The sequence below is a fragment of the Siphateles boraxobius genome, unplaced genomic scaffold, assembly GCF_051911475.1.
Source record: "Siphateles boraxobius isolate OS27281-9 unplaced genomic scaffold, OSU_SipBor_1 46, whole genome shotgun sequence".
Taxonomy (NCBI): domain Eukaryota; kingdom Metazoa; phylum Chordata; class Actinopteri; order Cypriniformes; family Leuciscidae; genus Siphateles; species Siphateles boraxobius.
In genome coordinates this window covers 13,940,980-13,966,847 of record NW_027509097.1, presented here as the reverse complement: position 1 = coordinate 13,966,847, position 25,868 = coordinate 13,940,980, and the positions used below count along the sequence as shown (strand labels likewise).

Sequence of the window (25,868 nt, the reverse complement as noted above, 5' to 3'; positions counted from 1 at the left end):
GAGGATACCGTGGGTTTGCGAGGCTCCTCATCCGCAAAGCCCACAATAAATGACGAGCCGCTCCACAACAAAGTCAATATATTGCACCAGAGTGTTGTGAGGGGTATCGCCAGGCATGAAGTGGTAAAAAGGCTCATTAAGTCCATGGCGGAACATGTCCTTTAAGATATCCTCACAAAAGTCTACCTCATGACAAAGCTCACAAAAGTCCCTCAGGTAACCCTCAATTGGACAGTCACCTTGACTGAGGAGGAAGAGACGGATTGCTGGGTCCATGTTAGGTCTAGTATTGTGGAATGAATCCTCTGGAGGCAAGTTAAAGTGAGAACCCAAGTGCAACTTTAATTAACAAAAGGTGATCAAACATAAAGCAAAGGCATGACAAAGCATAGAACAAGAACATCGACACGGCTACCAACAGTAGTTACATGAAATAATCAATACTAGACAAAGACACAGGGCAAACTTGAGGGCTTAAATACACAAGACTAACGACTAGACAAGGGACACCTGAGAACAATGAAACAATGAACCAATGACAACATGACACATCAGACAAGGGAACACATGGCAGGATCACATTATATACATTAAACAGTACCAAGGAACAAAACCCAAAACGTGACATTTACACATTAACCAGGCTGTTTCTGCTCTGTCGTCAGCCAATCTAAATAATTAGAACTAATTCTTAAATTAAAGGACAATTCCGGCCAAAAATGAACTTAGGGCTAAATAACACACAAGGCAATACTTATCTTATATATAAAGACAGTACACTTCGCGTATATAGGCAGAAGCCATCTTTGGAAAACAGTCCCGACCAGTCGAACCACGAACGCAGTGCTACGTGAGCTGAACTGTGACTATCGACCAGCATGTAGCACGGCGTTTGTGGTTCGACTGGTCAAGGCTGTTTTCCAAAGATGGCTGCTGCTTGTATACGGGAATGGACTGTCTTTATAAAGTATCTTCTTATTAAACTGTCTGTACACTTACAAAGTTCTCAATGCTTTGGTTTGCAGGTAGAGACCCTAATTATGCTACCGTGTTAGTTTGGGGCTATTTTGAGCCTTGTTAGTGGTATTAACTAGCGATTTTTATTAAACGATGCCCCATAAACTAGCGTTATAAGCTTATCTGTGGTTAAACTAAAACTAACGTGAAAACTGGGTACATTCGATTATCATGAAAACGCTTCCCAGAGAACGGTCGACTCGGTACTCATGGGTTATTTAGCCCTAGGTTCATTTTTGGCCGGAAAAGCCAAAAAAAAAAGCTTTACAAAAGAGTTTAGTGCCCACTTTCCATTATCCAACAAATTTCGATGATGAATGAAATTGATGAAGTCCTACTCTGTTTTTTTTTCTCTGAAATATGTCACATTGCAAAATTGGTTGCCAATGGCAAGTCACACAGACTTGGCACATGGGTTGTCTTTCCCCAAATGCAATCAAACACACAGATACAATGACTGCTGTAGTTTCATCCCAAAGTACTTTTATCTAATTAGTGTCAAAGGGTCAGCCAGTCTACAGTAAGTGAGCGAACTGAAACCAGCAGCTCTTCTCAAAACAAAACTTCACAACGAATAAGGAACAAATACAGGTTCTCGCCTTTGAGAACACGCAATAACACATTTCTTTATAGTTCTTTTATCCCTTATAGTTAGACTTCACAAAGTGTGTTTTGAAAATCCTACTTCAGAATGTCCAACAGAACCAGTTTTGCTCCACACCCCTTTTAAAAAAAAGAGGTTGAAGGTCTTTCTCTGGCTGTGTCTTGGACTATTATGAAGTGTTTGTTTGAGTTTACACACCTTTGTAATGGAGTAGGTGTGAAGATTGGTTGCTAAACAGGCTCAAACGACAGCTTAAAAATTCACAAAGGAGAGCAGAGCACTGGCGTCATCCATGTCTACCGCAAACTCATCCTGATCAGTTATATGAGATTTAACTCTATTTTTAAAGCTGAGTTTTAATTACTTGTACACACCTAAGAAAAATGGTTCTAAAAACCAAATTAGGGTTCTTTGAATTTGAATTTATTTATTTATTTGATCAGGGACAATGCACAAAAAAACATTAATCTAAGAAAGAAGAGATGTCATGTGCCAGGTTCTAGCAAAAATGCTAATTTCCGCCTGCAGTCCCTGGACAGGTTGATGATAACATCATCATGGCTTGTAACAATTGCTAAATCCTTTTTGGTGCTAAATAGAACCCTTTTTATAAGATTCCATAAAGAACCATGCTTTGAAAGTGCTAAATAAATAACCTTTTCAACAATATTGATTTTCATTGAAATTAGTATAGTATCTTCATATTATTAAAGGGATAGTTCACCCAAAAATGAAAATTCTGTCAGTATTTACTCACCCTCATGTTGTTCCAACCCTCTAACCTTCGTTCATCATCGGAACACGAATTAAGAAATTGTTGATGAAATCTGAGAGCTGGATCACTCCTCCATACTCCTCCATAGGCTTCTTCAGGGATTGAAACTTGCCAGCCCCGACAAGTCATTAAAGACATCGTTAAAATAGTCCAAGTGACTACAGTGGCTCAATCTTAAGTTTATCAAGCGACGAAAAAACTTTGTGTGCAATTTTTTTTTATTAAAATAACGACTTTGTTTCAACTATTCATTTCCTTCTCTGTTGCCCTCTTGTCAGATACTAGTTCTCTACTAGAATTAATATTATTTCTATATAGTATTTATTAATATGTTTTTTTTGGTCCTCTATCTTCCTTGTCTTATATCTTGTTGCCTCTAATTTGGTTTTACATAAAAAAACAGCATGTTGTGTCAATTAGGTCAATTTAATTTTATTGACACGGCAGATTGTAGCAAAAATTGCACTAGTGCTCTAACAACAGTTGTTAGCTGAATACATTAATATGCAAATAAGGAGGCGGTAACCGGCTAACGTGTAACATACTTTAATAATCATTAAACAAACAAATACAAAACGAAATTAAGGCAACAGCCCCTCACTGACGACGGATGACTGCCGCCACATATAAAAACAAAACATAACATTACATAAATAGTCCAGGCCTAAAATTGATTTTTATATTTATGTACAGTGTGGATATGAATGTCTATGGAAAACAAGTGGCATTGCAGATGTCAAAAGGGTAAAACAGGAATCATCTGTCCATGATGTTAGTGTGATGGACAACGTTCTGTAAATATGATATATATATACAAACATCCGCTTAAAACATAGCTTTTACACTTCCACTTCATTTTTTTGTGACTGGGTATGTTAAGGCATGAAGTAATTATTTAAAAAAAAAACAATATGGATCATAAATTCCATATCTCTGTTACTTACTTTGTGGAGAAAAGATCCTTAACTGAACAGAGCTGCTCCGCTTACATGTTCAGTTAAACTAAAAAGAGAAAAAATACATTATTGATAGGAAACCAGTTACAATTTTTAAAGTTATAATATATAGATATTTTAAGAAAGAAATCATTTACCTGTTGAGAGTATGATGACAGTCTGTGAAATCAGTAATGAGGAGGCTTTGACAGTTACAGATTTAAAAAACAAAAAGACGGGAGTAATTAAAGAACCCTAAACTACAACAAAAAGAACCATTTCAGCATATAAAGGGTTCTTCAGGATGATACAGTTCTAAATAGAACCTTTACTACTTGTAAAGAACCTTTAAAGAACCATCTTTTTTTATAGTGTACTTAATACTTAATGTAAGGTAGCAACTGAACTTAAAGGGGTCTTGTTGCTTGAGGTTTACTTATAATGTAAATAATGTTTTTTGAACAAAATAAATATATATGTCAAATTATATTATTTTCATATTCATTCTGACCCTCTGTCTGAAATTATCAGTTTTTAAGGATGGCTCCTTTAAAGCCTGTCAGTAATGGCCACTGTTATGTTTGTCTAACGCCATTGCATAGGAAACAGTATCAAGGCCCACTCGCTATTGCACGTGAGTAAATATTTTGAACCATTATCCATATTAAACAGTTATTTACAGACAAAGCATTATGAAATCATTTACTTATGGTTTGTGATGCAGCTGCTGTCAGATCCAAGACATTTGGGTGCTTTAGCTTTTAACAAACATTTCTTTGCGAACTCTCCATTTAAACTGTGCCTTGGTGACAAAACAAAATGCTCCAAACAAATATATAATCCTCTGGAGCGATCCGGGACGACATTTAAATAAATCATCCACATGTTTCCGACTCTGGGATCTTCCAAAGTCTGTACAGAGACGCAAACGAGCTGTTTAAACTGGATGCGTCAAAGTGAACTTTCTTTTCCATTTGTCCTGCTGTCGACAGACTCAAATGCGTGGAGCATCTCAGAAACTGAATGGTCATCTGTCTCCAGTGTAGACAGTGTGACTGATTATAATGGGTTCTATTTGCTTTTGACGCGACACTACGTGACTCTAACATCCAGTGTTGGCAAATGACAGCCATTAAGTGACTTAACTCCAGTGGGCGTGGCCTATGGTGTGATGTCAACTATTTGTCGATGTCTTGCTCTGTAGGCAGTCATATGCAAATGTATTGCCTGTGTCAACGATCCTGCAATATCAAAACGAGCCAATTTTAGAGCATGATTAAAAAAATGCTTTGTTTATAATGAGGAGGATGTTTTAAGCTATGAAACTGTCAGGAGGTTTTAATGGTACAAAGACTTCTTATATGTAGTGAAGGCAAATTTGATTTTTCTCATGTCATGACCACTTTAAAATCTCCAACTATTTCAACTTAAATTTAGTCAGTTATCTGAATTCAGAATAGTATAGTAGCATACAACTCTTACTATTTCTGTTAGTTTTACTAATATCCACCATAGACATTTAAGGGACATGTTTACCCCAGTATTCAGATTAAAATCAGGTTATATATCAGGTTAGATCAGTATGGGTTGTTGACTAATTCTTAAACCTTTCTATACCTGTCAGTTGGTGCTGTATGTGGTGATATTGAAATGAAACCTGTCTCTTTTTCTTATTGTGTCTTCACAGCATTTCACCAGCAGGCTGTTCACAGTCCCCTGGAGCAGCAGAAGGGACAGCGGCAGAGCGGCCCCGTCCCGTGTCAAAACTGTGGCAAGCCCTGCAAAGGCGAGGTGCTCCGGGTGCAAAATAATCACTTCCACATCAAGTGCTTTGTTTGCAAAGGTAACACATCGGTCACAACCCTCTCCATTCTTATATTCTGTTATTGTCTGACAATTTTCAGACAGTTACACAAGGGCTTTTATGCCTTGAAAGGCACTTTGAATATACATGTAACAAAACCCGAACACAAAACAAATGTGATGAAAACATAAAGGTATTTTTTTGTGCAGCACTGCATCAAACTCAATCATTCTCCATGAACGGGGAGGGTGGGGCGTATAGGCTGAGGGGGTTGTTCTGACAGCGGTGTACCAGAACCATAGAGTAGAGAGGAAGTTTATTTAGGTGTTTCATCTGTTTGGAATCTGATTTCATCAAAAATAGCTAAAATTAAGCCAAACACATGGATGACTGTGGTTTGTCTGTCAGTGCATGTGTGTTCGCATGTGTGCTTATGTATGCGCAAGACAATATCTCCCAGCACCGGCTGTTTTCAGCTTGATGATGTTGTGAACACAGACAGTGGTTGCTAGGTGACCTCAGGGTTCAGACAATGTGAGCTTCTTAATAGAGTTTAACACATTTATTCTTGCCTGAGAGCGACAGTCAGTTCAGTTGCTACACGCTATTAGTCAAATTACAGTTGATGCTCTAATTTTTTTTCTGGCTTCTTGGCCATTAATCTTTGTCTTTTAAATAACTGTCATTTTTAAGTTTTTTAAAACACAGCATAGAGGTAGTCAGATGCAGTTCACAATACTTTTGTAGGTGTGTATGCATTTAAGTTTGTATTTCCTTGAAAGGTCAGTGTGTCCTGTCCTGCTTATTTCATATGCACTAAGGGTCCAAAATGAAGACAACATCTTTCCTTGGATATGTGTGCATGTACTACAGGTACCTAAAAAAAAATTGTGCTCACAAAGGCTGGATATGTGTGCATGTACTACAGGTACCTAAAAAAAAATTGTGCTCACAAAGGCTGCATTTATTTAATCCAAAATACAGTAAAAACAGTAATATTATTACAATTTAAAATAATTGTTTTCTATTTTAGTAAATTAAAAAATGTAATTTATTCCTGTGACGACAAAGCTGAATTTACAGCATCATTACTTCAGTCTTCAGTGTCACATGATCCTTTAGAAATCATTCTAATATGCTGATTGGTGCACAAGAAACATTGATTGTTATTATTATCAATGTTGAAAACTGTTTTTGATGCTTAAAGGGTTAGTTCACCCAAAAATGAAATTTCTGTCATTAATTACTCACCATCATATTGTTCCAAACTCGTAAGATCTTCATTCATCTTCAGAACACAAATGATGATATTTTTGATGAAATCCGAGAGCTTTCTGACCCCCCCCCCATAGACTGCAAAGTTATTACCACTTTCAAGGCCCAGAAAGGTAGTAAAGACATCATTAAAATAGTCTATGTGACTACAGTGGTTCAACCTTAATTTTATGAAGCGACAAGAATATTTTTGTGCTCAAAACGCCACCAAAAATAAAGAGTTTATTCAACAATTTCTTTTCTTCTGTGTCAGTCTCTGACTCATGTTGTAAACACATTGCAGCGCTTCCGGATTATATGTCAGAATGCCGTCTCCTGCGTTAGCATCACACGCATGCGTCGTGGTACTTATGTGAACAGCGTCAGAAAAATAATATTCATCTTTCCTGTTTACTCCGCCTGAAATCTCCCATAATAAGCATATTGATGGAACCTGATCAGCAAGGAATGTCAGTATTTAAGGGCATCAATGCCTAAGTCTTTAATTGTAATGTAAAGTTTGCTCTCACATTCTTAGTCATACATTTTTTCTTTTACTTACCATTACAAGTACAAAGCATCATCAGTTGTATAATGCATTATAGGAGTCATTCTAGGAACACTGGTTATATGGGTGGGTGTTGTTTTTACAGGAAGTTTGTGTGTCATTCCAGCACTCAGTTTGCTGTCACACCAACTTCAACTCATTTGTTATGTAAAACATCAGACAAACCAGATGATATTGCGTCATTCTAAGATGTTTTGGAGCTTTCATATGGAGGTCTGGAGAAGGACAGAGACCTGGGGAAATTCAGTTATCATAAACCTGCCTGTATTTGTTTCATGCACACCATGACAACATGGTAATACTATTCTGCACAGTGGGGATTTCATTGCTCCATAAAGGCTGGACTGAGCACGCCCAACACTCGTTCCAAACATGTGAGCTCAAACATTCGAATATGTTATTTAATCAGAATATGCATATACTGCATAAAAATGTATATAGTACATGCAGCCTTTTTCAGCAGGCTTGAATAGATAGGAAACGTATTTTTAACAGATAGCATTATGGACATAAACTCCCCTTTAGTGTATCATTTTTATGTAAATATCATTTTGAATTTTGCATGTAACTGGAGAGAGAAATCTGTTCAAAACAGGCTCAAACTGAATAGTAATAAACCAGTGCATATCAAATACCAGTTTTTTTTAAGACCTCTTAAAATATATGAGGTTGTGTGTGTGTGACCTACACCCTACTGAAAACACCCTAATACAGCTGCCTTTTGTTTGCATGAATACCCTAGTGATTTTTTTTTATTATAAACACACAGATACACACGTGCCAACTATCCACATGCACACACACATCACAGTAAAGTCTTGAATCCTGATACCTCATCTGGGGAAAGTGTTGAAATTATTTGGTTTGAAATCTTAGAAAATCTGTAATTTCCCGAACCTAAAAGTTTCCTTTTTATTCTTCTTTTTTTTTTATCTAGGCAGACATTGTTGCTTCTCTTTGCTCTATCCTGACAGCACCAGAGTTCAACATCTGAAACATTAAGAGCCTCATATATTTATAAGCGTGTACTTGGCAAGTGATATGCTTTCACATACTGTAGGCCTGTACGTATTCATACTAGTATGCATGGACCTGTTTACATGGTATCTGTGTAATTCAAAAATATATTGATTATAATGTATGTAGAGGCCAAAGTATAATTCATAGTAATGTGAATAAGAATTTATGTTAAACAGGTAAATCATTTCATTTAGAAGTTCATGTAATGGTTAAAAATGTTAAATTATACTTAAAAGGTTAAAAGCATACTATAATTCATGTGCTTGTAGGATTGGTAAAAATAGTGTACTGCCTCTTTAAGAACAGGCCAACTCAGATTACATTATGTTGATTTTCATTACGTGTCTCAGATATTGAGAGCTGTGGAAGCGAACGGTTTTCTTACCTGATAACTTCTAACTTATAGCTATTTCTATTAGGAATTTCTTATTTCATTATCCATTATAATAAGTGTATTAATCAGCTCACTTTTTCTTTTGTAAACCGGAAACCAAGGAATAAAAACCGGAGATTTTCATCTTTTATTTCAACGTTTCTCAAGTGGATTTATTGAACTGTGTTGCTGAGCTTACAATGGAAACTGCAAATGGGACTAGCTGCTTGGAACAATGTTAGATAGTTATTAGTGTAAGCCATTGCACTTCTCAATATTTCAAACCTTTATAATGTAGTTTTCTAAGTACAGTGATGTAGAATTCATATCACACACTTGCTGTCATAATGTAGCTTTTGATTTATCTTTAATCTGTGTTTACCTGGGTTTTGATTTTTTTTTTTAGTTGTCATCTCATTGCTGTTTTAGTTGAAACCTCCTAGTACAAATTTCACAGCTAAATTAAATCATGCCAGACTGATTTAATACACAAAATTAAATAGTTTCCTTCTCAGGGACAGAGCACAATGTGTTTGTGTGCTCAAAGCTATGTCAAGATTCTTGTTTCAAGCTGTTTCCCACTGCATCTGTCCTTATATAACAACTCTTCAGATCCATAAGGATTCAGCAGAATCAATAAATGACACACTTTTTATTTAGTTCCGCCTTTAGAAGCGCTCATCTGGTAAATTTAGCTGCAGAATCTTTTTATTCATAATCTATCACTAATATGGATTTCCCCATTATCTGACATTTTCATTGGATTTGGTGTGAACACGTACTGTAATCCCTTCTGTCATATTGGATTATGATCAGCTGAGAATGATTCAAATATCATTGAGTATCTCTAAAAAGATAGGCAGAATGCATCTGCACAATGAATATTTGCTACATTTTTCTACTCAAACACTCAAATATGAATAAATATCTTTAGAAAATAAAGACAGGATGCAACTGAATAATGATTTTTTATTTATTTAATTTGTTACAGATGCTGGATCATCTATAAATAAAACTGCTTGCACAGTAGCACACTTTTAATTAATCACATCTTGGGCTCTGGGTGTGTGGGATGTTTGGGACTTTACATAGCTGTACTGTAGTCAGAGTTGTTTCCAGCAAGGATCTAAATCTTACAAAACTTAATTTGGTGATGTCGTCAATTGAAGAAAAAAACAAATAATGCACAATGATTTCCTTGAGGGTTAATGTTGGATTTGTGTTAGTGTATAGTATTGATTGTTAGATTTATCTAAAAACTTAAGAATGATATTTCCTGATGTGGATTTTATGCCCCTATTTTGGATTTAGATTTTAGAATGTCCTAAGTTGTATTTTTATTTAAGAACACTGTATTGTGTAAACTTTTGATGTGCATTGTTAATGTAATATACAAGGGTTGGACAATGAAACTGAAAACCAGGTTTTAGACCACATTAATTTATTAGTATGGTGTAGGGCCTCCTTTTGTAGCCAATACAGCATCAATTAGTCTTGTGAATGACATATACAAGTCCTTCACTGTAGCCAGAGGGATTTTGAGTCATTCCTCTTCCAGAACAGTGGTCAGGACACTGTGTGATGCTGATGGGGGAAAACGATTCCTGACTCGCTCCTCCAATACCCCAAAAATGGCTAAAAATATTTTGATCTTGTGACTTCACAGGTCACTTTCATGTTCATCAAACCATTCTGTCACAAGTCTCGCTGTGTGTATTAGTGCATTACCATGCTGGTACACGCCCCCACCTTCAGGGTGCAATTTTTGAACCAATGGGCGCACATGGTCCTCCAGATTGGCTTGGTAGTACTTGGCAGTGACGTGCTCTTCAAGCACAGTAAGGAATGCCATAATATTCCAGCCCAAACCATCACTGATCTAACCCCATTCTTTACACTTTGGGGCTTTTCCATACCGTAACTCCCACGAATGTGGGAAAGACAGTAAAGGTGGACTCATCAGAGAACAATAAATGTTTCACATTGTCCCGGGTCCAAGATTTGTATTGTTGAAGCCGACATTTGGCATTGGCATGAGTGACCAAAGGTTAAGCTATAGCATCCCAACTATGAATATTAACTGTGGAGCCCACGACAAATAGATTTGGTTGAAACAGGAGAGTCGAGGTATGCATTTAATTCTGCAGTGAGTTCGGCAGCTGTTTTTTTTATTTTTTTTTATACAATCTGGGTTAGTACCTGGACATCCCTTTCAGACAGCTTCCTCTTGCGTCGACAATTACTCTAGTTGGATGAGGTTCGTACAACGTGGAGGTTTGCCAACATTACTCTGGGTACCATAGCTCTCGATACACAAAGACTCTGCTGTCCCGTTCGCAGATGAAGCCAGAGAGATGTGCAGCAACAATTTTTTTCTCTTTTGAACTCTGATATGTCTCCTATTATGTTGTGTGGATTGCAATATTAGCTGTGATGCTGTGAGTGGCGAAATCCGTAAAGATTTGGCCACTAGGCCACAAATTTAATCTCCAACACAACACTATATTGGCCAGTGTTTGTTTCATTGCCCAACCCCTGTATATACATACACATACATACACTACTATTCAAAAATTTGGGCTCAGTAAAAATTTTTTTAAAAGTAAATAATATGTTCATTCATCATGGAAGCATTACATTGATTAAAAGTGACAGTAAAGACATTTTTTGTTGCAAAAAAATCTATTTCAAATAAAAGCTGTTCTTTTAAACTTTCTACTCATCAAATATGAAAAAAATTGGTTGCAGTTTCCACAAAAATATTAAGGAACTGTAATAATAATAATAATAATAAAAAGTTTCTTGAGTAGCAAATCAGCATATTAGAATAATTTCTGAAGAATGATGTGACATTGAAAACTGGAGTAATGATGAACTCTGCCATCACAGGAATAAATTAAATTTTAGTATAATTAAAATAGAAAACTGTTATTTTAAATTGAATATGACTTTATACTGTATTTTTGATCAAATAAAAGTAGCCACTGTGCATAAAATACTTTTTTACAAAAACATAAAAAAACATCTTGGTATTACGGTGTTGTTATTCAACATTACAGGTCATTCCAGTAATTTAAATCCAATCCATGTTATGTAATTTCACATCAGACAATATGGTCATAATGGTGTGGGTATTTTGTGTCTGTTTTGCGGTCTCTTTTCAAAGCATGCAGCTAATCTGTAGTGCACATTTTACATATAACAACAGCACTAATACCTCTAACCCAATTATGTAGTTGCTATACACCCTTCACACACACAAGACCGCAGATTAAAAGATAATACCCGGTATGACTTTTAAAACAATGTGACTGTTTTTATAGTAATTTGTAATATGGAAAATGTGCTATTTACAACATTACACAACAATACAAGAACACATATATTCCACCTATGTTTGACATAAAACACTTAATTTAGGATTGAAGTAATTCAATTGATGTAATTCCTGATGTAAATAAATAAAAAATAAATAACCATAATCGATCGTAATTCAACACATTTCACTTTGCTCTATTGGACGAGTGGTCAACCTGACTCTCTTTATGTGCATGTGTTTTTTTTCTTTTTTGCTGTTGTGCAAGTATTTATTCAGTACACTAGTTCTGTTTGGCTAGTAGCCCAGGCCTTTCATGGACAGTGGTTTGGATTTGTCTGTGTGCTTGTTCAGAGATGTGTTTTCTTTTAAATTCTATTCTCTCTGCTGTGTAGTTAGTCAGGTAGTTACACGTCCATGTTTCCTGCATTATACTGGTACACACTAATTTGCACTCATGTGTTAGTTATCGATCAAATTAGTGTGTGATTGCAGTTAATTAGAGACACTCAGCAGCAGTTAGAACAGAAAACCCTGTACTGTAGTGCAGTGAACGCTCAGGAATCTCAAGGTGAATGTCACAGCTAGAGCTTGTGATCATCGGCCAAAATGAAGATGCAGAAGCTCTTCCGTTCATCAGGATGACCAAATTGATGAACTGTTCATTTTCAAAGGTGTGTTGATACCTAACAGTGTTGTTTTCTACATCATCTGCAGGATGCAATATTGTAATACTGTGTTTATGATGAGGTAGTTTTAACCTCAAAGCTACCCACAAGTTAATATATTGTGCTAAATTGGAACTTCGTCGTTACAAATGTGTAATAATTACAAATATATTTAAATACATGACATAAAAGATTCAATAAAATGACAGTAATATTTTGGTAACACTTTATTTTAATGTGTCCTTGTTACACGTTACATTCATTTACTATAGTAATAACTATAAATTAGGCATAATTACATGCAACTAACCCTAAACCAAACCCTAATCCTACCCTAACCACATAGTAAGGACATGTAGTTATTACTCAGTACTTAAATGTATAATTACAATGTAACAGGGACACATTAAAATAAAGAGTAACCAATCATTTTTTTCATATTTTTGTTTTTTAGTTTGCACATGAAATTATATTTAAAGATGTATTTAAAGATGTATCCCTTCATTAGGGAGTTTAGTTTGAGGCATTTATTTTTTAAAGGGGTGGTAAAACACATTTTTTCAAAGGCTCGATTGTGTTTGTGGGGTGCACTGTAGTATGTGATCAGGCTTCGTTTTTAAAAAATTGCATTATTTTTCATATATTTTACCTTTAATCTACACTGCTCTGTCCCTCCTTGTAAAAACGGTCTGATGGTTTCCGGGTTCTATGAAGCCAGTCCCTCAAAAATACGCAATGGGCTCAGATTGGTTAGCTGGCCCAGTGTGTTGTGATTCGCTAACCGACTGTTTTCCGGAAAAGTCACGCCCCGTACCTTTACCGGTAGCCTAGTTTGTGCTTTGGTGTATTATAAACGATGGCGTCAATAAAACCATACCAATCTGAGCCCGAATCAGACCCAGAGAATGTTAGTGAAGATGATCGAGCAGAACCTGTTCAAGAACGGCTGTTAAACAACGTTTCAGAAAGGTTTGTTTTTTGTTTTCTCATTACCTTTTAGATACGCTGTTATTTAATTGTACTAATTATTATAGTATTACAAAAAAATAAGCTTCATAAACCAGAATTTCATTAATCGTTCTAACAAATTATACTACAGTCCTCCAAGGGATTTTTTTTGGGGTTTTTCATCTATAGTGATCGTTACTGACTGTATGGCACGGTTACTTTTGTATTTTTACAACGGTTGTAGCCAAATATCTGTCGACAGAACTATTAACCCAAAACGAACACTAAACATTGGCTTTACTGCAGTAGCCAAATCAAACACAGAACCATGTTTAGCATGCCTGTAGATAAACAAGCGATAAACAATACATAAAAGCTCTAATCAAAGAATAATTTACTCTAATTCTAAGTTCGCTGTTGAGATTTAAAAAAAGTTTGTAACGTTAGGTGTTTGTCGGATAACGTTAAGTATAAATGAGCATTTAACAAACTGGTTTGCAGAGCCAAACAGCGTTGTCATTTGTTTACTTCCTTGCTACAATGTACAATTAACAATACGAACTATTACAGGAAAACACATTGACGAAAAATAAATCATATTTACAGATTGTGGCCCGTAAACAACAGCTTCTGTTCTTAAAGTTGGAACTGCTCCATCTTTCAGGACAAGCCGTTGTGCGAATCCTGCATTGAACTCACCAAGATTATGGAAGCTTTGACCGTAAAATGTGCAGCAGAGAGCGAGATTTGAGTAATAATTAACCATTGATCCCTAACTCCCGCGACCCTAGGAAGGCTGAACAAAGTGGACCTGCAATCCGGGCACTGATGAAAATAACAGCGTTTCGACAACATTGCAGCGGCAACAACACTCCTATACCACAATAACTCTTCTCCAACGCAATATAAAATGGCCTCGCCCCCCTTATTTAGTATTCTCGGAGGAGGGGTTTATTCTGGAGGAATGTCGTGTAGTCCTAAACCAGCTGTTTGCTGTAGTCCTTAGAAATTGATTTCTTTAAAAGCGAATATCTCCGTTTGCTTTGAACTTTGAGCGCTGTAACTTTGCAGATGTTGTTTATGCTCAAACAGCAACATTACACACTAACTAAAGTTAGAAAAGTGAAATTGTGTTTTACCAGCCCTTTAACATGTCCACAAACAGATTTGATACAGGTTGTTTGTGATGTCTGTAATTTGTGTATTTTATTTATTTATTCATCAGTAATCATTTATTACTTCATTTTTATTTATTGTGACATATTAAAAACAAACTGTGATTAGTTGTTTGACTTTTTGTTCAGATGGTCTCTTCCTGTCTGTGAGTGGGTGGTTTTGGGCTAGATAAAGCTGCAAGTTAAAATTACAGCTCCATGATGAGATGTTGAGGAGATTAGGCAATAAAATAATAAATATTTAATTAATGTTATCTGTACAATAAAAGACAGAGTTTGACCCCATTGCAAAATAACATCCATGAACAAAAAATAATTGTCTGCATTCAAAATTTTATGCTTAAACATTTCTGATTTATATTAGATGTCAGGTAATTAAACTCAAAAAAGATTTTTCACCACAATCAAAGATTTCCCAGTTTTCCAAAAATCATATTTTTTGAAGCTGCTGTCATATATAGCCACTTTTCCAGCGTCGGGCCGATCGCTCCTAAGAATGGTTCCAGTTATATTTCCACTTCAGCTTGGCTCGGCACGGCACGATTACAAACACTCAGAGATGGTCACTTGTGTGTTGCCTTTGAGCAAAGTAACACAAGTTAATAATAATGAAACGGTAAAGCAACGGTTTAAGAATGGTTTGGCCCGATGGTGGAAAAGTGGCTTATGTAAACTCATGGAATGACTACAGGGTACACAATATTCAACTTTTGTAAACAAAACAAAAATTTATTAAAGGCAGGTGTGACATCAGCAGCCTGTCTGCTGGATTAATGTTGGAAGTCTGATTTTAGCCTGTGAAAATGCAATCCCCCTCATGTAGAGGAAGAGCAGACCCTCTCCAGCCAACCAACTCCCTGAAAGCATGCGAACCAGCGCCATTTTAGATTGCCATAGAATTCAGTTGGAACACTGGAGCTAGCTAGTATTGGCTTAGGCTGTGTGTAGAGGGGTTATATTACCCTTCAGGAATAAAACGCTTCCCTCTGTTGATGTGAGTCCTGCCAATTACATGTCACTGGTGCTAGCTTTCGCAATCCCTTGGCCTTGAGGAAAGAGATTTACACTTGCAGTTCAAACGATAGCTTTAACTCTTTCACCGATTGTGTCCCAGATTGTTGTGTTTATCTTACTTAGGTTTTCAGTGTCTCCGGTAGGAAATGTGTGCAAAGGAATTGCTTTTGCCCTCAGTGTAACCCGTTTTATTATCTTGTTTACTTGCTCTTCTTGCATTGCAAAGTTTAGGTTTCAGAGAGTCAGACATGTTGAGAATTTCCATCCAGGGATTTGATTTCAAGTCCAATATCAATATACTGAAGTTTCCAGGTTCACTCACTCTCCCGATTACTCTTGTTTGCCCTCCTTCCTTATTCTCTAGTCTGCTTATCTTCCTCCGCCATAATTTTTCCTTGTTCCATTTCTTCTAGCCCAACCCATCCCCTTTTTAGTGCTGCTTGTATAATATAACCTCCTCACCTGTGATATTGTTTTTATTTCATGTTGTCTAATTTATCTACTTTTTTTGTAAGCCAAAATCATACTTCCAGTATCTATTATCTTCCAGCTTTTCAGTCATCATAAAGCAGGTGTGACATTCATAGGAGCTTAAGCACCCAAAGTGTTTATTCCCAAAGTACTGATGGGGTGTCCATCTGGAGCACTTAATCTCAGGGAGGGATGTTCCAGGAATTGTTCTGGTGTTTGCTGTTTTGGATGAAAACATCCTTCAAAAGTATAACTAGCATTATAACTTGCACACTTTCAGATCAGCAAGGACTGTGACGAGTTTGATCACGAGAGCAGTGTTGCTTGCACTCATTCCTTTGCTCCTCTTATTCAGGTGTTGTTTTCTGTCTGCAGCTGAGCTAAATATACTGGCAGGGTGAAAGACATACCATGCCCAATGTTGAGGACTTCTTATCACTGCACGGTTTGGGTTACATACTTCAGTAGTTGATGGGCAAAATTGTGCTTAGAGCAGAGGTTTTTGAACTGGGGTCCATGGACCCCCGAGGGCTGCAATGGAATGCTTGGGAGTCCAAAGAAAAAACAAAGATTATATTAAATGTATTTTAAGGCTGTCAAAGTTACAGTATTAAGATAATAATTCAATGTTTAATGGAATAATTAAACACATTTAATAAATTTAAATGTGTCTAAAAACAGGATCAATCACAACTATTTGGAAGTATTAGTCAGAAACCATTTTTTAATTATACATTTATACAAAAAAGAATCCACTCTCAACTCAATACAAAGAAAATATTCTACTGATAATATTGAATCATTCTTATTTGTCCCATAATTGGCTATATTTGGCTTAAATTACTTTGACTTAATTGAATTCTTTATAGTATAATATTAATTTTCAAACATGCTGTCTCAATAATATCAATCCCACGTAATATTTTTACCACACAGTATGTATCTTTGACATATATGCTTTTATATTTTAGGAAGGGGGTCCCTCGCAAGGGATCTCCATATTTGGGGGTCCCTTGCAACAAAAAGTTTAAATTGCCCAGCAAAAATCCCCCTCAAAATATATAATAAAACAAAAAAGCCCAACCCCCAAATAGATTAAACCCACCCTATAGTCTGTTAGAAGTATCTTATGAAACAGAGTAGGATATTTTAATCAATAATTGTTTGTTTTTTTCAAGTCTATTAATTGTCAATTCATTTAAATAAAGCAGCCATGGCTTATATTGGAATATCAATTTTGCTTGATGAAATAAGAAGTTCAATGCTGTTTTCAGTGTTGCCCTGGGTGTGTGCTGTCCTCTTACCTTACAGGTTATCTTTGAGACTGTTTGTACTTTTTGGAGGAAGTTTTAATATGTTTGGAACAGAATTCAAACTGTCACACCCGATATGCTTATAACCTAGCTAACCTTCCATATCACGGGCACCAACCAATCACTTTTGAACAGATGCGGAAAATATGCCTGCTATTTCCTGACCAACATTCCTATGTTATTGTTTGGATTTTTACTACAAGCGGAACATTAGAATGCATTGTGTTGTGCTAACACGCAAATTAGTACGTGTGTGTGTGTGTGTGTGTGTGTGTGTGTGTGTGTGTGTGTGTGTGTGTGTGTGTGTGTGTGTGTGTGTGTGTGTGTGTGTGTGTGTGTGTGTGTATGTGTGTGTGTGTGTGTGAAAGAGAGTAATAGGGAGGGTCTGTTTTCTGAGTGCTAACACTGTTAAGCTCTTATGTAATAACCAAGTGAGGTCATATAAAATGGGATCTTACAGAGGCAAGCCGATGACTGTTAGATGCTCAGAGAGAATAGGATCCTTACGATATATTACTGGAAATGTAGCAGTTTTACTGCTCAAAAGATGCTCTTTTCATATTAAACTTTTTTATGTTTCAACATGGTCTCAGTGTTTCCCCTGTTACTCCTTAAAAATACACAGACACAAATGAGGCAATTGCTGACAAACATTAAGAATATAGAGCTATAAAATGAGTATGGATAGCATAGTCCAGATTTTATTTTGAATTTGTACTGCATTATAATGATACAATAAATGTTAATTTAACAACATACTGTAAGATGTATCGTATAACCCTAATGTACATGACTGATAGAAAAATAGGAAACAAAATGATTTAGATAAAAAAAACATTGTGTTACATGTCCCCGTAAATCTGTTAGTTTTTCAGCATATATAGGCCTACTAAGGAAACTTACTATTGACCAATTAGCAGGTTTTTACCGTGGCATTTTTACAGTCCTTTACCATTAAAATTACGATAGCAGACAAATACAAGTACTGAAGAAAGAGGTACATTTCTTTTGATTATTCACAATTAGACATCTCCGCTCTGGACAGACAGAAAGAAAAGCCATGGGAGAGAAGGAAATTCCACAGTTATCATTTACCTCAGAGGAGGTGGAAAATGGATCGGCCCTGACAATGATGTCATCGGAGCATGTCTGTGTGTATTGTGTTCCTGATGTGGTTCCTGTTTTAGTGGAAAAGGGACTGTCAGAAAAGGAAAGAGAGTGCGGGGAGAGATGGAGAGGGGAAAATTAGGGGAAGGTTGCGTTTCATTTTATTTTGTCCTGTCCACTCATGCACCTGCCCAGTCTACTATCTCCATGTGACTTGATGATGTCATGGTGTGCTGATACTGATTAGACACACACAACAATTACTTCACTCATATAAACAAATAGACACACACCCAAATGTGTGATTTGGGTTGCCATTATGGATTTTTATTGACAACTAGTGTTGTCATAATGCTACAATTTCAGTAGTTGATATAATATCAGTGAAATATAATGATTCTCAACACTATTTTCATTACCATATGCTATTGAATACTATTCTCTATTTAAAAAGGTAAATCTTAAAAATAACTGAGCCGATAAAATTTTGCCTATTCAATAATCATAAATATTTTTTAGATAATTATTTAATGGTGTTATGATTCTGCCATCATGTCTTTTGATTTCTCTGGTCTTGTGGCAGAATCATGACAGACCCATGTTTTGTGTACAAGCACATGGCCTTTTGCTTGGGCAGAGTGCTTGTGTTGTCTCGTCACGTAACCCCGCCCCCTTGTTATCCTCGTCTTGTCATCATTGCCTAGTCAGTTTCACCTGTCCTCGTCATTAGTGTTCCCTATTTAATCCCCTTGTGTTTGCTGTCCTGTGTCGGTTCATTGTGTCAAACAATGTGTGTATCATTCTCCGTGCTTATCTTACCTGTGGGTACTTTGTGGAAGGTCGTGTCATTGTGAACATTTTATTAGTAGTATAGTTTGTTTTCGTACAGTCATAGTCTAGTCTTGTCAGTCTAAGTTTCCCTGTTCTGTCCGTATTTTGCCCCCTCGTGGGTTTTGTTTTCTTGTTTGTTACCAATAAACCTTGTGTTCATCGCACTCTGTCTTCATTTGGGTTCACCTCCTGCATCCACATAACAAATGGTTTGATTTTTCCTTGTCAATATTGTATATTAGACATTAGTTTATTAGAGGACATTCACATAAACAGTTTAAAAGCCACTTTCAAGTTGAATCAAGTTATCAGATACAGTACACAGAAGCACCAACAGGGTTCAGGTTTTTCACATATTAATTTGACTTGAGTGAATGAAACATTTTGGGCAATTTATGTTATCATTAAAGTTTAGCCCTCTGTAGCTTTAACTGTATTGTCTCTCTTTCTTTCTGCAGTTTGTGGATGTGACTTGGCTCAGGGAGGCTTTTTTGTGCGACAAGGCGAGTACATCTGCACTCTGGATTATCAGCGACTCTATGGCACCCGCTGCTTCAGTTGTGAAGAGTTCATTGAAGGGGAAGTTGTGTCCGCCCTGGGCAAGACATACCATCCACGCTGCTTTGTCTGTGCCGTCTGCAAGTAAGACTCGCATGCATTCACTAGCAAACACTAGCATACATTCACTATTGGCACATTTAACAATTTGGGTAAGGCATCAGTAACCAGACTTCAAAATGTTATTCACAAAGCTTATTCAATGTCGTATGTATGTATGTGTATATATAATCTTGCAGCCAGTAAGTCATTCATTCAATTTATTGCAAACAGCTGAATCATTCTGGAATTAAGTAAATGCCTCTCTTTATGAAAGGGCCATTGAACCATTGGTTCACCCGATTCGTTGAAAATGCAGATTCTTTTTTGCTGGCAAAATTGAGCAAAAAGAGGCAATACTGTGTCTAAAATATAACACAATATTAGCAAATTGAACTTGTATAAAATCAGTATTACATTTGCACTCGTGCTAATCAGAAAAAAAACAGCACTCGTAACTTGATATTGCTTAACTATATCATATATCAAATTATAACTATATCATTTCTAAAGGTTCTGCCACTAACTGCGTGTGTAAGTGCATTTTATAATTGTGCAGTCTTGTTACTGAGGGACTGGAAGGAAAAGGCACACATCAGCCTTCAGTAAGAATGTGAAGTGTATGCTCTGCTCTCAGGCCACTTATTTCCAGAGTGGTGTAGGGTGTCCCTCAGTCTCTGAATGGATGTTGTGTATGTGCATGTGACATGTTGCTCGGGAAGAGTCCCTCCTACATTTCCATAGCGATGCCCATGTTTCTGTGGACACGGTATACCCAATTGATATCTTGTGGGACTAGATCTTAAATCACCTTGTAAATATCTAGTTTATAGTTACGCTGGATGACTCTATACAGCCTATTCCAACACATAGTGTTTCTATGTTTGCCAGTTAGAAATGTTTGTTACTGCTATTATTATAACTTTAATGGCAAGCTAGTAGGTGTGAACAGAGGTCTGCAAAGTAGCTCTTCTTTTGAATGATGGCTTTTTTTTTTACTAAGTATATTGAGCCAACAACCACAAGAACAGAGTATTCATTGTTATAACAAGAAAAAACGGCAATCAACATCCATCACAAAGAGTTCGGCATAACATTGGCTAGCACATCAGGTTTAAATTCAAAATCAGGCAATGGTGTGTTAATAGGATTCAAACATTCACTCTTCCATTGGGTGATGAGAGCTAGCGATATGATGATCAACATACCGCGATATCATCAGCTTTCAAACTGAACTATCAGCCAGATATGATTGAACCTGTGCCATCAAGCCTCTCTTATGAAGGCCTGCTTCACTCAACCAAGAGGTCTTATTCCTGCCCCATTCATTGTAGCACAAACATAAAGCTTGTGAAACACAAATGAGATGTTGGCTTGAATATTTAAGATGTTTATTTTCATACACTTTAAATAATAATGCTAAGACTATTACTGTTAAGCTTGTTAATGTGTGCATGCTAGGGCAGGGATCTTTGCTAGTTTTTTGTTAGTACAAACATATGCTATTGCTACAGTATCTATCCATTAAAAAATCAGTTAAATTCTTTCTGATTCTTTTTGGTTTTAATATTCTTACTTAATTCAGTTAAGTTTTAGCTGTAGTTTATACTGTAGTTATTCAATATAGTTATTGTACATTTTTAAAATGAGTTATTTTAATATAGTTGTTTAAAAGTGTATAATCAAACTGATTGTGCTGTCAATCTCCAAAAATGACAAAAAAGCACCATAAATGTATTTGGCTTTGTGACACTGTATACTTCACTGTAAGTGTAATGTGACACTGTAAGTCTTATGAATGATTATTTTGAGAGAAGAACAGTCTGAAATGTTAATAATGTTTCTCTAAAAACCCTCCCCACAGCTCTGAAATCTCTTTTATTTCATGCAGAGACCTGTTGCAGCAGGTCTGACACCAATGTTTGTCGTGTGTAATAACTGGCTGTGATGTGGCAGTTTGAATATGCAAATGTACAAATAAGTTACAGTAGGCCTGTTATTGCTACTGAGAAGTTTTTTTTTTGTATTAAAACAGTGACTGGTACATGTTTTAGAGGACTTGAAATGTAGTGCACGCCTTTTTGTTTTCTTTTATGCGGCTTTTTGTAACTTGTGGAGCTCGATAACATCTGTCCCCATTGCTTTTCGTTGAATGGAAAACGTCTTGGTTACGTATGTTAACCCTCGTTCCCTGAAGGAGGGAACTGATTCGTTGAATGATACGTTGGCGTGCAATCATTTGCATCAGCTGTTCAGCCACTCAGTGCGGGTATATAATGAGTAGAAGGTGTGCACTTCAGTTTTTTGCTGAGGAGCCGAGCCGATATGCTGGCTTTCCCAGTGGGTCGCAGCAGATGTGGCGATGGGACGTACGTTTCCGTTCCCTCCTTCAGGGAAAAAGGGTTACCATACGTAACTGAGATGTTCCCTATCAGTCGGTCACTCTCAGTGTATGTCGTGACCGACGAATAGGAATCCCTACCAAAGTGCCACAGCTGCTGACCCCATCCAGCGCCCTGTGCGAGCCTCTTGCCTCTTCCATTTAGGAGCAGTTGTGGAAGAAATACACATATGGGATCCCCGCAGGGTCACACATTTGGGACCCAGCCTAGACCCGGTTCTCAAGGATTCAATGGATAAAGGCCTGGCGCCGGACACTCCTTTATGTCCGGGCCGAGGGTGTTGGAGGACTCAACAGGTTTTTCACTCTAGAGCAATAAGGGTGCACAGTAGGGTGCAGCAAGCCGACAGAGCCGGGCCTCTCAGTGCTTCTACCCATTTAGGGAGAGAACACGGGAGGAGACCAGCTCTACACGTGGGCTAAAATATCTAGCGAATGTGTTAGGTGTGGCCCAGCCCGCAGCCCTACAGATATCTGTTAGTGAGGAGCCACGTGCCAGCGCCTAGGAGTATGCAAGGCCTCTCGTGGAGTGAGCATGCAACCTGAGCAGGTAGGGCACGCCTTGTGCTTGGTAAGCCAAGGCGATGGTATCCATTATCCACTTGGGCATCCTCTGCTTGGAGATAGCCTTTCACTTCTACTGTCCTCCGTAACAGAAAAAGAGCTGGCCTGAGGGCCTGAGACTTTGAGTTCTCTCCACGTACAGACACAGAGCGTGAACGGGACAGAGGAAAGCCAGGGCTTGGTCTGCCTCCTCCAGGGGTAGCGCTTGCAGGCTCACCACCTGGTCCCTGAAGGGAGTGGTAGGAACCTTGGGCACACAGCCAGGCCGGGGCCTCAGTACAACATGGTTGTCACCTGGCCCGAACTCTAGGCACGATTCGTAGACCGAAAGTGCCTGCAGGTCCCCTACCTTCTTGATAGAGGCCATTGCAACCAGCAGCAAAGTCTTCATGGAGAGAAGCTTTAAGTCTGCTGATTGCAAAGGCTCAAAGGGAGCATCCTGGAGTGCTTGGAGCACCAGGGAAAAATCCCAAGAGGGTATGGAGGAGGATCAAGGAGGGTTTAACCGTCTCGCCCTCCTAAGGGACCTGACCTTAACCTGAATCCTCATCCCCCCCGACATTGCACAGGGTCTGTACGAGTAGGCTCACTGGGGGAAACGCATATTGGTGGAGGCCCCGGGGCCAGCTGTGTGCCAGTGCGTCCGTGCCGAGTGTTCCCTTGGTCAGGGAGTAAAACAGCTGGCCGTGGGAGGTCTCTGAGGAGACAAACAGGTCTACCTGAGCCTCCCCGAACTCTCTCCAGATCAGAACCGCCTGGGGGTGGAGTCTCCATTCTCCCGGGAGCACAGCTCTTGACAGCTCGTCGGCCACACGGTTGAGCACACCGGGGACATACATGGCTCGAAGCGACCTCAGATACCCTGGCCTGTTGCGACCTTTTTAAGCGGCTCAGAGTGAGATGTAATGCAAGTAACTTGAGGCAGTTGATGTGCCAATGCAGTTGGGGGCTAGTCCACACCCCTGACACTGCATGCCCATTGTACGTGGCACCCCAGCCGGTGGCAGAGGCATCAGTGAACACCACAGCATGCCTGGACACCTGTTCTAAGGGCACTCCATGAGGGGTCTGACCACGGGAAGACGGGGACAGCCCAAAGAGCAGGACCTTGTACTGATATGCTCGACCCTCGAAGCCAAAGCGCAGAAATGGCCTGTGTCGAGGAAGAATCGAGACATGAAAGTACGCATCCTTCAGGTCGATCGCTGAAAACCGATCGCGTGGACATATGTATTCGGAAATGCGTTTCTGCGTGAGCATTTTGAACGGTAGCTTGTGGAGACTCTGATTCAAATCTCGCAGGTCCAAGATCGGTCGTAACCCATCGCCTTTATTGGGTACAATGAAGTAGGGACAGATGAGATGAAGAGGCGGATGAGAGTGGTGAGGATTCTCTCTTCCCACTGCTCTCGGGCCCTCTTCGGACCCAGAGATCGCAGAAACTGCTCTTTTATAGAAAATTTGGGTCCGGCCAGCGGCGGAACACAAATAAAAGGGAACAAAAGATTTTCCACCCAGCCCTCTTCCGGGGGAGGGAGCGGTGCGATCACCATCTCCTGGAGAGCAGGAGATGTGTCTGATTGCCTCAGTCTGCTTTTGTACAGCCGAGAACTGCTGGGCAAAGTTCTCAACCACGTCGAAGAGGTTCGAAGAGGCCGGTCTGGGACACGGGGGAGTTAAGGAACCTGACTTTGTCAGTCTCCCTCATGTCAGCCAAACACAGCCAGAGGTGGTGTTCCTGGACCACCAAAGTGGACATCGCACGACCCACTGACAGCGCGGTGACCTTCGTCGCACGAAGCACGAGGTCCATTGCGGCACAAAGTTCTTGGAGAACTTGTGGATTGTGACAACCGTCGTGCAGGTCCTTCAGTGCCTTGGCCTGATGGACCTGCAACAACGCCATGTTGTGTATGGTAGAGGCGGCTCCTCCACAGACCTTGTAAGTCTTGTCGGTTAAGTCTGACAAGTACTTACAGGCCTGGGAAGAGAGGCACATTTCTCCACGCCTAGTGGAGTTAGGGGACAGTTGCATAGCAACGACCCGCTCCACTGGTGGGGATACGCGTGTAACCCTTAGCCAGCGCCGAATCGTCATCCTCAGAGAAGTCTGACCTACCCTCCGATGCAGCGATTGACATCTGTTCATCATGGGGATCGCCAAAGGAAATGACTGGTGTACACTTCGTGGATGGTCCAGCACGTTCCCTTAGCAGCTCTACTGGGGTTGGTTCCCCGAAGGAAGCACGCTCACTGTGCTCCTCAAGTCACCCGCACCAGCGCCCTCGGAAGAGGGTTAGATTGCGGCGGAGGTGCAGGGACTTTTGCAGGAACGAGAGTCTCAACCGTAGCTCCGAGATGGTCGTTTTCCCACAATGGGTACATGACTCATCCACGAACGCTGCATCAGCGTGTTCAATGCTCAGACATGCGATACAGTGCTCGTAACCATCCCGTGATCCCAGGTAACGACCGCATTCCAGAAACACACAGGTAGAGTGACATCTTTAAAAAGACACGCTCTACCCGTGTAAGCCCTTTTGAGCACACTACCCGTGTGACTGCTCTCCTTGGTGCTGAAGCATTGCACGATGTGTCTTGAACCATGTGTCTTGAAGCATCTTTACTCGAAGTAGATCTAGCAAGATTCCTATTCGTCGGTCACGAAGTACGCCAAGAGTGACCGACTGATAGAGAAATGACCGACTGATTTTCTTTTTTTATTAAATGAATTTTTTTGGGCAAACTCTCTATCCCTTTAATCCTGATTAATTTTAAAAGATTAACAAAGCAGTGTTTGTCTCTTGACAATTTATCGCAATTTTTGCAAACTGCTAATATGCTGAAATATTTCGTTTTATCACCATGTTGTGCGTTTTTCACATTTATATTGTAGTGCCCCTACATCTGAGCCGAATTTAAAATGGTTTACTAAAAACTAGTTTAAAATTCATCCTCATATGAAAGTGACTTTATAACCTTGGTAAATGACGAGGTGACTCTGTGTGTGTGTGTGTGTGTGTGTGTGTGTGTGTGTGTGTGTGTGTGTGTGTGTGTGTGTGTGTGTGTGTGTGTGTGTGTGTGTGTGTGTGTGTGTGTGTGTGTGTGTGTTT

At 38.8% G+C, this 25,868-nt stretch overlaps 1 protein-coding gene across 30 annotated transcripts in view; it reads left to right on the top strand.

The window, feature by feature from the left end:
* ablim2 (actin binding LIM protein family, member 2) overlaps nt 1-25,868 on the top strand; it is a 75,504-nt gene that overhangs the window by 16,077 nt on the left and 33,559 nt on the right. For 15 of the 30 annotated variants that reach the window (XR_013194463.1, XR_013194460.1, XR_013194465.1 and 12 more), the window contains exons 2-3: nt 5,019-5,174; nt 19,652-19,835. Coding sequence is in view for 4 of the 30 variants with exons in the window: in XM_077200962.1 (XP_077057077.1) it covers nt 4,982-5,174; nt 19,652-19,835 (377 nt within the window). In the remaining 26 variants the exon portion in view is untranslated. Of the gene's footprint in view, nt 1-4,953; nt 5,175-19,651; nt 19,836-25,868 lie in introns of those variants that run through there. The other 15 variants (XR_013194454.1, XR_013194450.1, XR_013194461.1 and 12 more) reach the window with 1 other exon arrangement.